This window comes from Pelmatolapia mariae, linkage group LG5, assembly GCF_036321145.2.
Source record: "Pelmatolapia mariae isolate MD_Pm_ZW linkage group LG5, Pm_UMD_F_2, whole genome shotgun sequence".
In the NCBI taxonomy this organism is placed as follows: domain Eukaryota; kingdom Metazoa; phylum Chordata; class Actinopteri; order Cichliformes; family Cichlidae; genus Pelmatolapia; species Pelmatolapia mariae.
In genome coordinates, this window is record NC_086231.1 from 4,296,568 (window position 1) to 4,314,602 (window position 18,035).

The 18,035-nt window shown below is 40.8% G+C and overlaps 1 protein-coding gene across 1 annotated transcript; it reads left to right on the plus strand.

Moving 5' to 3' along the window:
• The first annotated feature begins 233 nt into the window (after positions 1 to 233).
• rbl1 (retinoblastoma-like 1 (p107)) lies at positions 234 to 18,001 on the plus strand. The gene is made up of 22 exons (XM_063473370.1): positions 234 to 509; positions 1,815 to 1,948; positions 2,310 to 2,513; positions 3,239 to 3,303; positions 3,484 to 3,612; positions 4,070 to 4,233; positions 4,384 to 4,448; positions 4,548 to 4,707; positions 5,241 to 5,407; positions 7,290 to 7,402; positions 7,632 to 7,735; positions 8,199 to 8,336; positions 8,635 to 8,799; positions 9,322 to 9,478; positions 9,561 to 9,788; positions 10,166 to 10,356; positions 10,948 to 11,124; positions 12,214 to 12,285; positions 12,386 to 12,473; positions 13,642 to 13,793; positions 13,888 to 14,052; positions 15,075 to 18,001. The coding sequence occupies exons 1-22, from the start codon at positions 348 to 350 to the stop codon at positions 15,267 to 15,269; spliced, it is 3,195 nt and encodes a 1,064-aa protein (XP_063329440.1). The 5' UTR covers positions 234 to 347; the 3' UTR covers positions 15,270 to 18,001.
• Positions 18,002 to 18,035: the final 34 nt, after the last annotated feature.

The following is an 18,035-nucleotide window of genomic DNA, read 5'->3' on the forward strand; positions in this document are numbered from 1 at the left end:
TCAAAATTTAAAATAAATTAATTGAACATGTTTTCGGTCGCGCGCTTCGAAAGTGGTTGCCTGGTAACAGCTGAAAGCAAAGAGCTAGAGCGTCTGCTGAGCACGAGCTTTCAGCTTGTGGCAGGGGGTTGGGCGAACAGCTCGGGACCGACGCTCCCCTCGCCTCTGATTGGTCCGGGTCGTGAAGTTTTCGCGCCAACGCGCTGCATTGTGGGGGACTGATAACGGAAGTTGTTGTGTCCTGAACAAGTTGGTGCGCTGTGTTATTTGGCAGTGGGAAAGAGGGGCGCTGTGTTTTGGTTTTTAGATTTGAACTCAGGTTGAAATTATACCTGTCGCTGGTGCGGATGCGGGGCGAAGAGTCTTCGGATTCGGAGTCGAGCAGGATGGAGGAGAGCTCGGTGCGGAGGAGTTTGGAGACGTTGTGTCAGGAGCTGAACATGGACGAACAGACGGCCACAGAAGCCATGGACAACTTTACTGCCATATGGAATACATATACTCTGGAGGTGAATAATGTCCTCTAAATAGTCAGCAGCTGTTTAATGAGTCAAACTCCTGCTAAGCTCATTACTGTAGATTAATTTTCGTGTGTAGTGAATGCTAGACCCGGACACGAACACAGCAGTTAAAGGGCTCTGTTTTTACTTTCCACGCTGGAGTTGCACCGGTTAGTCGATCGCCACTGTTTATGAACTAATCATATTGTCAGTAAAATGATCGTGCTGATTTATTCCTGTGTCAGAGTCACCCCTGGTTTCAGCCTCTTAATGTCCAAAGGGAAGCTTTAGTGCTACAGCAGGTATCAGCTGGATCAAGCTAAATATATACAATAAAATAAACTAAAAATAGATGACTGACTAAAAGACAGCGTATATAGATTTATTTGGCATTTATTTTGTTGAGCTGTTGTTGTCATATGTTGTTTATTGTTTGGGTTGCTGTGATGGCGTGAGTTTCTGATAAAGTAGACACAAGAGTAATCATAATATTTTATTTATTGAATGTAACTACTGTCCAGAACCACAGTCTTTGTTCATATCAGGGTTTGGACTGAATAACAAAAAGGGGGAAACATATTGTCCTCTAAATAGTCAGTAGCTGTATTGTTACCACTGACCTTGGTCATGATTTTATTTTTTTTTTAATAAACATACATACATAAAGACGCTTGACTTGATTATGTCAACCCTGTTCTTGTATACTAGTGTGGGTGGGTAAAGCTGTGCAGTAATTTAAAGAATCCTTGTGGTATAGGGATGCACCACTGATGAAATTTTAGGTCTTTTTTCATTCACTTAAATGCATAAAATTCATGGCAATGTTGTTTATTGAAAATTAAAATGAAAAACAATAAATGGGAATTATCTGAAACCGTGAGTCATGCAAAGATAGCCTACTCTGTGTAACTACTCCATGCTCTTAAACTTTGTTTCATTATTGTGTTCATTTCCCGTTTTTATGCTTGTCTTATTTGTTCTGTAAAGTGTCCTTGAGTGTTTTGAAAGGCGCTTTTAAATAAAATTTATTATTATTATTATTAAAACTTAAGTAGAATCCAAAAATTAAAACATGGATAAAAGCAGGAAAGGATATTTTTAAAAAACACAGACACACTCTTATAAGTATAATGTTGATTCCTAATTTATATTTGCGAAGCTGTAACAGCAAAATGTTTTCTGATCAGTTTGATGTTTCTTGACTAAAAAGATAAATATGATTGTGCATCACGCAGCTGTTTGATCACAAAGCTTTCTGTTTATGTTATGTATCAAAGACAGATGTGTAAATGTTGTGTTGCTGTTTCTCTGCAGGGAGATGTTGTACACTGGCTGGCATGTTCGCTGTATGCAGCCTGCAGGAAGGGGTCCACTCCCACAGTGGGCAAAGGGCTGATGGAGGGAAACTGTGTCTCACTGACCAGGATTCTTCGCTCCTCGAAACTCAGGTGAATCTCTGTCAGCTCTGCGCGACCTGACTGTGCAGTTTAAGAAAAATGTAGCAACTGATAAAGCAATGAAAACATCAGTGTGCCGAATAAATTATGAGGTGGTAACTTGCCTGGTTTTAGATGACTGATGGTGAAGAAAAGACTCAGATTCGGTGTCTTCTTTACAGTTAACACAGAAAGTGAAAGATTTTTCTGTATTATCTGTAGAAAAATTTGACCATAAACGATGAATGTTTACAAACTGAAATCCTTTAAAAAGTGTGTTGCAAAATTTCCAGTTATAGTTTTAATGGGAGCCTATCCTCCATTGTTTTGTGTTTGAACACGTACACTTCTGCTTGTTCTGTCCCTTCCTCAGTCTGATCCAGTTCTTCTCCAAGATGAGGAAGTGGGCCGACATGTCCAAGCTCTCGCAGGACTTCAGGCTCCGAATGGAGCGCCTGGAACGTAACTTTGAGGTCTCCACGGTGATTTTCCGCAAGTTTGAACCCATCTTCATGGACATGTTTCAGAATCCGCAGGGAACCGACCCGCCACGGCAACCACGCAGCAGGAAGCACAGGTAACACACACGGAGCTGCTTGTCTAACCCTTGGTTAACATTCTTGTAAAGTTCTATATCTAAAGTATTAAGATTTAAATTTGAAGGTGTTTGCTTTAAATCCCTTTGATGCTGGACTTTGCAGTGCAAATTATATTAAAGTACATTCAATTTTCGACACTGCTTAGCTATAAATTTGCTTACTATAGATTTAATTTTGTAGTGAATGTATTTTAGAGCTTCATGTAAAAAAGCACCTGAGCAATAATAATAAAGGGATTCTCACTTTATTTAAATGCGTAGTTCCATGCTAAACATGGACTGTCTTTAGCAGAAGCTTCTATGAATTTCACAAATTCACTTTATTGGTGACTTTAAGCCCAGACAGGACAGGACGTCCTTTTTAGTCCTAAATTTCACAAATGCTGTAATTGGTTAATTCATGTAGCCGTACGAACATCACAGAGGACAAATTCTCTGAAAAGCTCTCCTGTTTATCAGAGGTATACTTTCCTCCTGTCAACAGCAGGTCATACCAGAAAGATAGAACACATTTGTTTTTGGACATAGGGTCTTTTTTGTTTGGTTTTTTGTGATCTTGTCTCATACCATCTTTGCCTCTGGTTAGTTACTCTGACCACACACTTAGTCACCAGCCGTCAGCCTGGAAACGCAGAGATTTTATTCTCGTTGTCACATTTAGTCAATGCACACAGCATGACCGTGTCCTCTCTCTGGGTCTGCAGGCGGTTGCCCTGTCACATCAGTGATGTGTTCAAGTTCTGCTGGACTCTGTTTGTCTACACTAAAGGTACCCACAACTAAGCTTGAAAGGACACTTTACATTTTCAAATAGCTGATTTCACAAATAATTATGTGCTTTTCTCAGTTTTAGTTTCTTTAAATACAGCTACTAAAATAAAACTAAAACATTCTAATTATTCATTACAGCCGTGATATATGATGTAACTGTGTGTTTCTGTTTGTGAAGGGAACTTCCGTATGATTGGGGATGACCTGGTGAACTCGTACCACCTGCTTCTCTGCTGTCTGGACTTGGTGTTTGGAAATGCTCTGCTCTGTGCCAACAGGAAAGACCTCATCAACCCGACGTTCAGAGGTGGGGGACCTGTGTGGTTGTCTCAAAGCATTTTCAGACTAATTGCAAGACAGATTTTTAAAACTTTCAGTTATGTGTTATCTTTTCCAGAATGCATTCCCAGAAAGCTCTACATTGATTAACTCCTGAGTTTTTTGTTCCTAAACAGCTGATCATTGTTTACACTTTTACAGCTGTGATCAGAAATGTTACATCAGGACGATTAATCACAACATGACAAATTCCTTTTATATGATCAGTGTTTTACGTATGTACAGTGAGACACTGATTAGCTGGGAATAAACTCTGCCAGTGAGCAGCTGAGGATCACAAAATCTAAAATCAGGTTTTATCAAGCAGAAAATGTAATCTTAGGATCGAGTAGCTCAGAGTTTTCACTAAACCTGCTTTTTGGAACAGGCTCTTGTTGCTCCAGTACCTGCACAGTACATTGGTTTATTTGTGTGTCTGTGTGCAGGTCTGCCTGCTGCGTACCGTGCTGATGGACATATTTCCTCTGATGAGCCTCCTCCATGCGTGTTGGAGAGATTGTGCGAGCTCCACGATGGGCTAGTGGTGGAGGCGAAAGGCATCAAGCAGCACTACTTCAAACCTTACATACAGAAGCTGTTTCAGAAACAGGTGCATTCACTTTATCCTAAACACATGCATACATGTGTTTAATCATTACAGTTCTTTTCCAGCTTTTTTCATTATTTATTTTTAATTTTTTTCAAGCAGTAATTCTGTTTTCCCCCATTCTGCTGCTACCTCACATTTCTCACCAATCAGATCCTGAAAGGTCACGATGAGCTTTTAACTGAACTCTTGGATCCTCAGAACTTCATCGATAACAAGTGAGCAACAAGAGAACAGAAAACAGCTTGTGCAACAGCAACATCTTCCCTCTTCCTTCTGTTTTAGAAATGTAGATACATTTACGTGTGTGTTTGCAGTAAAGCCATAAACAGGGAGTATGAGGAGTATGTGCTGACGGTGGGAGACTTCGATGAGCGAGTGTTTTTGGGAGCCGATGCTGACGAGGAGATCGGAACTCCAAGGAAGATCGTTCAGGAGCCACCTGCCAGCCAACAGCTGCAGCAACATGTGGAGAAGGTAAACACACACACACCGTTAACAACACACACTGAAGGTATAGTCACCAAGAAAAGATTTGAAACACCTGCCAGAAAATACCAGGTCACTAGTAAATCAAACATAAGACTGAGGAGAAAAAGTGATTTTCGATTTAAATAATCGAGGTTTTCATAATAAAGTGCGAGGTGAATGCAAAATCCATTTAATAAAGTTTGTATTAAAGCAACAATTCTTGACCAATGTTAGTAAATTAGTAAGAAAATAAAATGAATAACAGGAAAGCCATTGCTTTTACTTTTAATGTAGTTTAATAAATAATAAATGGGCCCAGCCCAGGATGAACTATTTTGTCTTTAAGGACGGATTTAAAAGAAGCCAATAAAGGAGTAGATCTGATATGAAGCAGCAATCTAAAGCTCAACTACAAAAAGTGTGATCCTTCTTTGATTCAAACCTGGATCAGTGAACTCAATAAAAAGTCACAGAGATGGAAAAAAAAAACATTGTGGTGTTACTTAAAGGAAATTTACTCTCTCCCTCTCTCTATGCAGTCTGCCTCTCTCGCCCCCTCCACCCCTCTGACCGGACGAGTGTACCTGAAGGAGAAGGACCTGCTCGTCACTCCCGTCTCCTCGGCGACACAGAGTGTCAGCAGGCTGCAGAGCATGGTGGCTGGTTTAAGGACGGCCCCCAGTGACCATCTGATGCAGATGTTCAAGTCAGTGTCTTTTCTTCTTTTTTTTTTTGTCTTTGCAGAACTACAGCACCAGTGAAATGGTGTCCAAACTTCAGACTCGTACTGTACTTAGAGAATATTGAGCATGAAAATAGTGAAAGGAATATATTTAAATTAGAGGAGAAAGACTGTATACTGTAGATTTAACAGTGTGTGTAAAGAGTAGAGGAAAAATGAGAAAAAGTGATTCAATCATGATCATTAGTCTGTGGTTTTATGAATAAAATTGACTCAGTCATTTTTAATTTTTCTGTCAGGGTGTTTTGAGAAGGACTCCCCACCTCCTCTTGTCTCTCGAGTCTTTGAACTTCATGCTGGGAGGGGTCAGAACAATGTGGGGCATGTGCATGTAGTAGGTTGCACATCCAGAGTTTCTAAGGCTACGTTCACACTGCAGGCGAAAGCGCATCAAATCCGACTTTTTTGACCCTATGCGACCCATATCCGATCATGGTATGACAGTGTGAACAGCACAAATCCGATATTTTCAAATCCGATCTGGGTCACTTTTGTATGTGGTACTGAATCCGATACATATCTGATGTTTTAGAAAGCGACTGCTGTTTGAATGGTCAAGACGCATTAAATCCATCTTTTACGTCTCTGGCACAAGACAGACGCCAATTATCAGCGCCCGATAAGACATCGTGAACGCTTCCTGGCCATCCAGGGAAACTGTTAGGAAAACAACGTTGGAGAAACGTGAATATTTTATTTGTACTGTATAATCTGCAGATTCTGACAGAAATCTGCAACTATCCTTTGAAGCACCGCTCCTCTCTAAAACAGCAATAAGGATAATTATTAGGCCATATGTAAATAACAAAATAACTTAAAGCAAAATTGGGAAACGTAAAGTCCGAAACAAGTCTTTATATTAAGGGCCATCAGTCAAACAATACTGTTTGCTCTGGATCCAGACGGAGCGCGTTGTGTGTGACGTCTTCTTTTGCGCATGCGGGCCGCTTTGAGGGTTCACACTAGAGCGCGTTTGCTGTCACATTTTATTTGTAGTGTGAACAAGCAGACAAAAAAATCGGATTTGATCAAAAAATCGGAATTGAGCATTAAGACCTGCAGTGTGAACGTAGCCTTAAATTGTTTATGAAATGCTACCATGTGTAAGTTTCACCAGCAGCCTGTTCCTACTCTATCATTTTGGACTCCAGTTGATAGCTAATGAACTCAGTGTAGCAGGAAATGAACCAGTTTGTTTTGGCGTGATTGTGCCAGTAGGATTAGGATATCTGTTATCAGCTGCAGTGTAAGACACTGAAGCTGCGGTCCATTGTAGTGCAGGATGAAGAGTGTCATTACTCAGCTGAATGATACTGTAGATCACTACAACATCACCCTGATTAGTGAGCCTGCTGGTAGGGAAATGTAAGATGAGAAAAACCTCATCTTGAAAAGCTTAAATTCTCAGACAGATTTAAAAAAAAAAAATGCTAATATTTAGTATTATTATTAGTAGTAGTAGTAGTAGTATTAAAATTATTATTATTATTAAGTATTTAATATTTAGTGGTAATTCATGTATCATTTAAGAGAAGTAAAAAACAATAAGAGTTTGAATATTTGTGAAATGGACTGTAAGCATTCAGTTACCATGGTTCTATTTTCATATATTTCTGAATTATTAAAAATCCTCTGAACATTTCTTTTGAGTCACAGTTATATCCTCCAGTAGATGAAAACATGAGACATAACCAAGAATAACATAAGAGTTTACAGAAACAAATGTTTCAATAATGCGCTTTTGATAAGACGCATGATCCTGAAACCAGTATCACTTAGTCCCTTAGTGGTGTTTTCTATACTCAATAATGTAAAAACATTTGTTTTGTCTCTGTTCTTATTGAAGGTCCTGCTCCAGAGATCCCACAGAGTCCATACTGACCCGAGTGAAGACACTGGGACAAACCTTCAGAGAACATTACACCAACGACTCGGAGGACACGCCTGGCTCTCATATAGGTAGAACACAGATAGTGGTTTGAGGAGAGGTGTCTTCAGTTTTTAACAGACGAGAGGTTTTCGGTGATGACTAATGGAATCTCACTGTTGTGCACTTTTCTACTCCGATCACTGAATCATTTTTCTGCAGTATTAATTAAAATAGTATTAGTATTAATTAAACTATGCTGGCTGTCAGACTCACCAAAATGCCTGTAAAGCATAAATGCATGTGTGTCTTTTGTTCCAGACTTTGCAGAGAACCGTTTAAAGCTGGCTGAGATCCTCTACTACAAGATCCTGGAGAACGTCATGGTCCAGGAGACCAAACGGCTGCCTGGCAGAGACATGAGCGTAAGCAGCAGTCAGAGCATGTTTCATACAATAATGAGCCACTCGCACACTACAAGTCATTTTTACTATCCTACCTCAACGTAGATTGTTCTCCACACAACACTGACATCATTCCTCATCTGATGAGGCCTGTATGTATCTCTATCTCTAATTATACCTGTGTGTATCTCGGTTAAGAATAATTAAATATAAATTTATGTTGCGTAGTAGCATCAGACTCAAAGTGTCTCTCACTCATATGTCAGTCACAAAAATGATTATGCAGTTGTCAACTACTGGATGAGATGCACGGATTGAAGACACAGCTAATTTATATCGAGCACCCCCAAAACCCGGGCAGCAAGCCAGACTGTAGTGAAAACACAGAAGAGTGCTAACATGAAGCTCTTGCTTTCATTTCCTTCATCCTTGCCACAGATGTCTGTAGAGTGGCTCAAGTTTAAAGGTGTGTTTGTGTTGTCAGGTTTTGCTGGAGCAGGATATCTTCCACTGTTCCCTGATGGCGTGCTGTCTGGAGGTGGTGCTGTTCGCCTACAGCTCCCAGAGGACCTTTCCTTGGATCATCAGTGTCTTCAAACTGGCTCCTTTCTACTTCTTTAAGGTAATAGACACTTAGAGACACGCGCGCGCGCACACACACACACACACACACACACACACACACACACACACACAGAAAAACCTTTGCTGAATAAAGGGTTAGAAAAAATTTCTAGACCACTAAAATCAATATCCATCTGTGTTGCATCTGCTTAAAGTCATTAAACCAGATGCGGTACAGATGTTTAAATGAACAGCTCCTGTTTCCGGATTGATGAGTAAATAAAACCTGTCCTCTCCCCAAGCAGTTTGTTTTTTTCACCACTCTGGATTCATTTAGTGTGTGTTTGTGTGCACAGGTGATTGAGGTGTTTATCCGCTCCGAGGAGGGCCTGTCCAGAGACATGGTGAAACATCTGAACTCCATCGAGGAGCAGGTTCTGGAGAGCAGGGCGTGGACCGCAGACTCTGCCCTGTGGAGCGCCTTGCAGGCTGCAGGGAACAAGGTTCCCACAGTGGAGGAGGTCAGAGGAACATAATCCATAATAATTATAATATTGATAACAACCTCCAAACTGTCTGGAAATACAAGCTCTCTCAAGATGATTTGCATAATTTGTCTCTAAAGGCTCAAATAGAAATTTTAATAAACATAAAATGTCTCGAAAGTCTAATTTTTCATCATAAAGAGGATCAGTCCCATAAACACGATACTGGTGATGATGGGGTGAAGACTATGAGCCTGAGAGGCAAGTGAAGAAAGATTTACATAGGAAATCTAGTTTCCAGCTTCATAACTTTGCATGATTCACATGTGCAAAGCTGAGGACTTGGTGCAGCTCCTGAGTTCATCAATTGTATGGGGGAAAATGCTACTTTTTCTGTAACTGTCAAATTTCTGCACAAATGGAAGGTTTTGACGGCAGGTGGGCGGGGCTTGTGTATTACTCTAATTGATATGAAGAGCCAAGAGTAGGAAAGGAAAACATGTAAAAGTCTGTTTAGAGAAGTCTTCACTAAACACTAAACCTCATCTCTTTCTGCAGGTGAATTTTTCCTCCAGTCTTGACACAGGTTCTGCTTCTGCTTCTGGATCTTATTCTGTCAGTGGAGGTCAGTCCCACCTGCCCATGGTGGCCCTCTCACCCATCATCCATCCCCGCATCAGGGAGTTCAGGTCCGGCCTGGGCAGCGCCCGTAAAGGTGGGTCTCTAAGCCGGGCGGGTCTTCAGGTTGCTTTTGTAACTTAATGTTACATTTTTTGTTTTCTTTTCACCTCTTCCAGATGTGCCTCCCTCTCCACTGTCCGTACACGACAGGTACAGCTCTCCTGCAGCTGGCAGCGCAAAACGGCGTCTCTTTGGTGACGACCCTCCAGCTCCGTCGCCAGGCCTGAACGCCGGCTTAAGCCCAATGTCCTCTCCAGCAAAGAGGCTGACCTTTGGCACAAGCAGCACCCTGAAGATTGGAGGACAGGGGACACAGACCACCGTCCTGAGTATCCCACTGCCAGGTGCTTACACCTTACACCTTTCCTGTTTCACTGTTGTCATGGTTGCATCATCAGCCAAAACTGGATAGAATTACATATTTATTTTTTATTTATTTATTTTTTAAACCTCCCTGATACTGAATAAGCTGAACTACCACCAAAAACAGAGACTTGGAGCAGTCGCATGTGCATTTCTTTACACAGAGTATTCAGGCTCCATACAGAAGAAGGTCAAACCCTCAAACTGAGACAGTGTTAGTACCTTGCTCTGATGCTGGCCATGGATTTAAGCCTCTATCCCTGACATTCTGATAGTTTTCTTTGCTAAAATAAGTCCACATAAACGTTCAGGCATTTGGTTTTTCCTGCTAATCATCTGTTTGTGGGAATATCTGCAGGTACAAATAACACTGACCGCACCATCACGCTGATCCCGGTTCAGCCGTGTGATTCTTCTGCTCCCGTCACGGCTCAGTTCCTGCTGACCGCCTCCCCGAGCCGGCCCACCGCCGTTGCCACGACCTCTGATACCCAAGCAGGAAATGGACGACCGAGACGCACAGGATCACTCGCTCTCTTCTTCAGGAAGGTACGGACTGTGAAAGGAGTGTGACATTTTAAGACAGGCTGGTTTCATAAAAATCTCTAGTTATAAATTTAAGAATTTAGAATTTGATATTTTTATGTTTCTATAACCTGATCACTCTACTCTTTTTTTCTGGGGAAAGAAATGTGTTAATAAATAAACCTTAAAATGTGCAGAACATAATACAGGTTTCAGTTTAGATGATAAACATCCCACTAGAGCTACAACCAACAAGATTTGATCTCTTGACTTCTTTTTCCTCCTTCCCGCTCAAAAAAAACAGAGCCCTTTTTTAATTTGTATTTTTGTCCACATAAACGTTCTCTTTCAGATCTTTGATCAGTCCTTTGTATGTCGTGCATTACATTGGTGGTTAGAGTAATACAGTTTCATTCCCTCTGAATATGAAAATAAGTAAGAAATGAGTACATTTCAGTTTTAAGATATTCACGCAAGTAACATGAGCTGCATTAGCCACTGCCCTCCAGCCATACATTTATCTTTGACATTTTATTTTTCTACTTGTACAACAGCTGGAAATTATGAATTATGAAGTTTGCAGGACATATAAATCTCGTCACTCTGCCCTTGCAGGTATATCACCTGGCTAGCGTACGTCTGAGGGATTTGTGTGTGAAGCTGGACATCTCGTCCGATCTGCGAGGGAAAATCTGGACGTGTTTCGAGCACTCTCTGGTCCACTGTACCGATCTGATGAAGGACCGGCACCTCGACCAGCTGCTGCTGTGCAGCATTTACATCATTTCCAAAGTGAGAACACGGAGAAAAGCTTCACATTTAATTAAGAAGAACGTATGGCAGCTGTTTTTAAACCGCCTGAGGCTGCTGCGCTGGCTTGCTGGGAAATGTCTTTCTGGCATTTTAACAATGTTTTCTAATTTCTCAATCATGATTTTTCTCCTCGGAGGGAAAGGTGTTTCTGACAGCTGCTGTGACCAGCGACCTGTGCAGGAAAATGAGGCTGAGTCAGCCAGAGAAAAGCAGACAGTTTATTCACAAAATTTTATCCTTTAGCTTTCATCTGTAAGTAAATGTTTAGCATTCAGAACAGACAGCAGATCAGATTATACCGTTAAACAGAAACATGAAATATTTATGTTGTGTCTGCAGTGAAAGGAAAGTTTTTCCGTCGCTGTCATAGCAGCTGGTGAAGCCTTCATATACTACATGTAGCTTCCAGGTGTGCCTTATACCTGCCATCTTCCTAACAGCCAACATGATTTATAACCACAAAAAACACTTTGCTGCTGACTTTCTGGTCTTGGTCAGTAGTTAAAGTTCTCACTGACTACAGATGAAGCTGCTTGTGTACGTGGTCCCATTAAGTCAAAGATGATGATACAGCTGCTTTACGTTGTGATTGAAAGTGTTCTTACCTGGTCAAATCACCATGTTAGAGTTTTGCTTTAAAATTGTCTGGCATGTCCGTGTTTTCACCAATTCCTTTATTTAAGTGCAGTATAGTTTCCCTGATGGAGAATACATTTAAATATGCAGGATGTTACTAACCTTGCAAATAAAGCCCAGCTGAAAGTTTGAGCAGCATCAACTGTGTGTCACATCATCACAGTAGTGTGTGTTTATCCTGTTCATTTATTGATGCAGAAGTTGTTTTATAATTGAGCCCAAGTTTCTTTTCCACTGCTGGAAATTCAACTACTAGAACTAAAAACCACGTGCTTGGAGTAGAGGTAATGATACCTGATTTTAGAATCACCTGTGCACTAACGTGATATTTCTCCAGAACAACTTACCTGAAGGAACAGGGCGTCTAGTTTAAGAAATCAATTTTGTTTGTACATCTTTTGATTCCTTCTTTCCTTCCTTCCTTTCTTGTAGATCACCAAAGAGACTCACACCTTCCAGGACATCATGAAATGTTACCGCAGCCAGCCGCAGGCCAACAGCCACGTGAGAAACCTCTTTAACACAAGCTAATTACTGATTCTCTTAATCAGTAATGTTATGTTTGTAGAGGCTCCACTCTTACACTCTGTGTTTATACATGTAGGTGTACCGCAGCGTCTTACTGCGTCGCACTCCCAGAGAGCAGGTGGCTGATGAAAACATGGAGGTGGATCCTGTTTCGGGTGGAGAATGTAAGCTCTCACAGACATATGTTTCATAATGACTTCCTTTAATGTAGCATCAAAGCAGCAGTGTTTATTGGCAGCCGTATTTCATGAACATTTTTAATCAGTTGTTGCATTTAAAGACTGGCAGCGTCTTCTGAACAGCAGTTTGTGATATCTGAATTTAACCTCTTAAGATGTTTGAGGTTAGTCAGGGATTCTCTCTTTATTATTTCTTTATATATTTTTACACGCTGAAAGCTTCAGGTAAACTTGTGACTTTTTACAGATGGCGCTCTGATGGCTGACACGTTATCCATCTTTTTTTATGCTTTTCATCAGACATATAGTCTATAGTGTTATCTTCAGGGGAATAAAAAATATACATGTATTAGCTGAGAACATCCATCTGTGTGTATTCTACCACCTCCATCTCCCCCAGCAGCCGACACTCATGCTGTACAACCATAAAACACTTTACCTGCAGTAGATAAATCTGACTAAGACCTGGAAACATCTCAGTCAGATTCTCAAATTGTCTCAACTGAGCTCCTCCTTCCAGACACCGTCCATAGGAAGTGCACTGGTCACTGCCCACAGCTGCAGACCATAGCTCTCTAGCTTCACTCTCCCCTCACTCATGAACAACACCCAGGTAGACTTCATCTCCCCTACCTAAAGCACCTACTCCTTCCTCCCCACCTGGATCAGGCAGTTCACCCTTTTCCAGCTGAGAACCTACAGCCTTAGATTAACTAAGAGAAATGCTAATTAGCTTTAACATTATTTCATTTGTGGTCCCATATTAGGACTCATCAGAGGGGATTTGACCAGTCTAATTCTGGGGCACGAGTGCTTTGAAAATATGCACGAAAACGTCCCAATAAAGAAAGAAATAGAGAAATGACAAACTTGTTTTAATACATGAGGAAAAACACGACATCGAGTCTGATCAGACCGAAGGAGGAGATACTAGAGCTTGTGTTATGTCACCCAAAGTAAAAAATTGATTCAACCAACTATTTAGTTATATGACAGGAAGAGAAAACAGTGGAGGGAAATTAAAGATGTAGTTAGGTGGTAGAAAAGCAGGTCTTTAAGCAGCTGGCTAAAAAGCTGATGATATGAGGAAGGAAAAAGTGGAGCTCGATATTTGATAAATTACTCAAAACTGTTGATTTGCTTTTCTCTTCAGCTGCAGAGAAAACCAATCAGCACTTGGGAGCCTTAAACTGCAGCCAATCAGGAGGGGAGGAGGAGCGTGGTGACCTCATCCAGTTTTACAACACTGTGTACGTCCTGAAGATGAAGAGCTTTGCTCTGCGATACGCCACCAGCGATAACCGGGTATGCTCCTGTCGTTACCTGTCTCCAGGGTAACGAGATTATTGCGTGGGTGAATGTTTGTTCTTGTTTGACGTGGCTGTGTCGGTTCCTCCAGGCGGACGCTCCTCCTCTCTCTCCGTTTCCGTCGGTCCGGGCTCAGCCTCTGTCTCCTCGCCGGATCTCTCAGAGACACTCGCTCTACGTTTCCCCTCACAAGAACTCAGCAGGCTGTCTCACGCCGAACTCCTACACCTACAGGATAAACAGCAGCCCGTCTAAGGCAAGAACACACTGTCACTCACACACATGGCGCCAAAGAGTCTCTGTAACAGAACCGGGCTGTATCTGCGATACAACACAATCTGCTGTTAGTTCTATAAGGTTGTAAAGGACGGCACATCCATCGAAGACTCTGAGTCAAATGGATGAAACAGTTCTGTGCTTTATAGCTGTTGTATCACTCTGGCCTGATTGGGACACAGAAATGTGTTGTTTTACACTTTTCTCTGAAGTGTCTGTTGTTCAGTGTTGTTTAACTTCCCAAAACTTTTTAGTCATCTTTTTCGATTCACATTGTAGTGATGATTATATGCAGGCGCTTCTAATATTCTTGTGACAACTGAATTTATAGTTGGGGGTCTCTCCCCTTTCAAAATAAGTGCCCAGAAGCATTTCAAAGATGGCTGCAGAGTGGTGGGATTTGCTTCTAAAAGACTGTTGTAAGGTCCTGTAACTCCTAAACTTTCTGTTGATAATTTTAGTCTAATTTAATTCTTGGTCCTTGGTCTCATCTGTGTAATCAGTCATCATCTAGAACAAAGTCTTAAAAAGATTTTGGGTCAGTGAAAAGTGTTGATGGCCTGTAGAAACAGCCTCACAGTTTATTAAAAAAGTGTTTTAAACACTCTGCTCAGGACACATTAAAGGTTTTGTACTAGTTTGTTGTCGTTATCAATAGCTGTTGGTGTGTTGGGAGGGTGTTAAGAGCTCTGATGTACAGCTGGGACATAAACCCAGATTTACAAAAATCCTTCCAGGAAAATATCCTCTACAGATTAGATTTTAAAAAAAAAAATTATCATTCATATCATCCACAAATATGAATTTGTCTGAATCACACCATGAAATTTCTCTCTTTTTTTTTTTTTAATCTGAAAGTGTTAGATAATACAGTATTAGATAAGAGCATATCAGATTCAGGAAGTTGGGAGTGCACAGTGCAGTTAAAACTCATAACTAACAATAATGCACTATAAAAATGAAATGGAAGCAATGCTACAGTGTGTCCTTTCCTCTCTGCAGGAGCTGTCAGACATCAACCGGATGATCCGGCAGGGCTGCGTGAGCAGGAAGAGAGCCTTCAACATGGAGGGGGACGTCATGATGTCGTCGGCATGCGACTCCCCGAGTAAGAGGGCGTGTCCGGAGAACGGCAGCAGCCCAGATGTGCTGCTGAAGCGCCTCCAGGATGTCGTGTCGGAGCGGCAGAGTCACTGATGGGCCGACAGACGGACAGAAACTCAAACCTGAAACTCTGCCAGGAAAGTAATGAAGCATTAACATTAACGGCTCCTCAGGTTCAAAACGAAAAATCCAGCGACACACAGAGACGTGTTTGATTTCAGGAAACGTAAAGCTAAGGTCCCTGTTTTATGTCTCACATTTGATTTTAATCCAAGGGCACAAGACACCGAACGCACAGCAATAATGATGCTTTTCTTGTTTTATCCACAGCAAGTTGTAGTTCTGCTTCCTGTCTGTCGATCACATTGTTTGATCCACATCACGAAACAAAACTCGCACAAGAGGCGAAACGCTCACTGAGATTTGCGTTACGTCTTTGCACAGAGGTGCTTGTTATATTCATGTTCAATCCGCGGTGTGACTCACGTTCAGTTCCTTTCAGTTTTAATCCCGCACCTGTTTAATTTAATCAACCAATCCGTTTGAAACAGAGGTTCCGTTTTTGATCTTTGAACTTTTAATCGTTCTGTTGCCTCCACTCAGACTTACTGCTAGTTTGTCCTAGTGGCCTCCTGTGGTATTGCACCTGAAATTCCACAGGAAAAGGGTTTTTGCTTTCCTGCAAACCTCTGGAAAAAAAAGAAAAGAAAAAAAAAGATGTGTAATGAGGTCGGTTTTAATTGTTCTGGTTTTAAATTTTATTGATGGAGGGATTAATGTTTCTAAAATCATTCCTAGCAGCTGAAAAATCTGTGTGTGCTTAGATACACGTAGATCCCAAATCAGGGCTTACACGATGCATCCCTGCTGCCGCCGTCTTATTCAGGAGGTCTGACTGACTTTGGATCACATTATTATACTAAACAGCAAAGTTTTTTTTCAGCTCTGTGGTGTTCCAAAGAAACAGATGCTAAATCAAAGCACTAATTATATATTTCGTTTTTTTATTTTTTTTTAAAACAGATTTTACTGTTTGAGAAACATGTTTGATTAGATAACAATAAGGAATCCTCCCTCTAATCTGGCTTTTTGTTTAAATCAGTGTCCTGGCATTATAATAAGCTAATGTTGGCTTATGTCAGGAAGGATAAACACCATTTATAATACTATTATGAAAGCTGTGCTACAAGTCTAATTATGACATATAAAAGATGTTAACAGTTGGCTGGTCAGCTGTGATCATCTTAAATTACCCGGTCGAGCGTTAAAAAGTTAAATATGTAGCTGGATTGTGGCTATATAAATATGTTAACCTGCACTGCGTTGTTCACATAACTGCTGATTTGTGTGCAGATTCCTAAAAGATAAAGTCAGAGGACTATCGTGGACTCCAGCTCTTCAGACTGAATCACTCGTCTGCAACTTTCATTTAAAGTACTTGACAGGAAGATAAACTGGATTCAGTGATGGAGAAGTCCCACTTTTATATTTAACATCAAAACAGAGCAGAAAATAATCAGCTATGATTCTAAAATTTGGCAAACCTATTCAAGCGTTTGTAACTGCTTGAAAATCAGTTGAAATTTCAGCAAATTCTGATGATTTTTAATTATGCATAGGTCTCTTGCTTCACAGACGTAAAGCATTAGAAGCCCAGAGCCTCCTGAACAATATGGTGGCCTTGTTCTTGCATTGCTTTACTCAGTCACAGCGATCGGTGTAGCGTCTGTGTCAATGGACTCTGTAAGCCAAGCGGTAACTTGTCATTCTCAGGCGAGTGTGAGGCATCTCCTCAGTATGTCCATGGAGTCGTTCACAGTCGCAGTTTCCACCTAAAAACAGACAAACTGTGGACACTGCCTGTAAACTGAGCCATAGGTTGATGGTGATCATCTCATTTTATTACAGTTGCCAGCTGAGCGTCACATGCAGCCAGCTTGATGACATGTCTGGGGTCAGATGTTGGTCTTTAAGCAGCTGTAGTAGCAGACTTTGGTTTTTCAGTGTGGCGACAGCTGTTGGTGTGTTTGTGACACAGCACTTTAAAACTCTCCTTTCATACTGCAGGAATTACCTGTTTGTTTGTTTTTTAACAGACTCAAAGAATATCTGATGTTTAGAGTATCTAATCATCCACACCTCTCATACATGATTTCCAAAACAAACAAAATATAAACACCTTCTCTTCTTTCAGAGAAATCTGATGTAAACACTTTTTGATTCAGAGAGCCTTTATACATGTATTTTTCTGGAGTTTTCAGGGTCAGACCTCTCAGCCTGTCTGTGTTGGTGCCTTTTTTGTACATATGCAAATAAATAACAGTATTAAGGAAGGAAACACAGAAGTATCTGAAACCTTTTTCAGATGTCTGAAATAGTTGAAAGTCTAAACCGTGTATCGTTTCCTCTGAGATGATGTATTTCACTACACTTCCTGCAGATGTCTTCTCTTTGTTTGGAGACTTGATTTCTGTGGAGAAAACGTCTTTTATTAGTTTTAATGTTTCTTTTTATTTTGTGGTTTTGAACCATGTTGTGCTGTAATTACAGGTGTTATGCTTGGCTGAAGCAGCATTTTTGTACGCAGGTGTGTAGTATCTACACTCGATTTTATTCTATGATGTGTTAGAAATCAGTCTCTCAGCTTCTACCTACCATGGCTTTTTCATAACTGCTAAAAAGTTTTGTAAAATAAAGATTTAAAAGGTGTTGAGTTGTTTTATGGAAGGCCTTAAAAACACTGATCGATGGGCGTCGCCCGTCAACTTCAGCGATATTTGTATTTTCTACAAATAGTAAAAAAAATAAAACTCTTCATTGTGAAATTCAGCTTTCATGTCTCCCCCTTATTTCATTTTT

Excerpts from the sequence above, each read along its gene's own strand:
- rbl1 (XM_063473370.1), top strand. The coding sequence starts at position 348 with ATGCGGGGCGAAGAGTCTTCGGATTCGGAGTCGAGCAGGATGGAGGAG. Across the intron at positions 1,949-2,309 it reads CTTCGCTCCTCGAAACTCAG|TCTGATCCAGTTCTTCTCCA; the intron begins GTGAATCTCTGT and ends TCCCTTCCTCAG. Across the intron at positions 5,408-7,289 it reads CATCTGATGCAGATGTTCAA|GTCCTGCTCCAGAGATCCCA; the intron begins GTCAGTGTCTTT and ends TTCTTATTGAAG.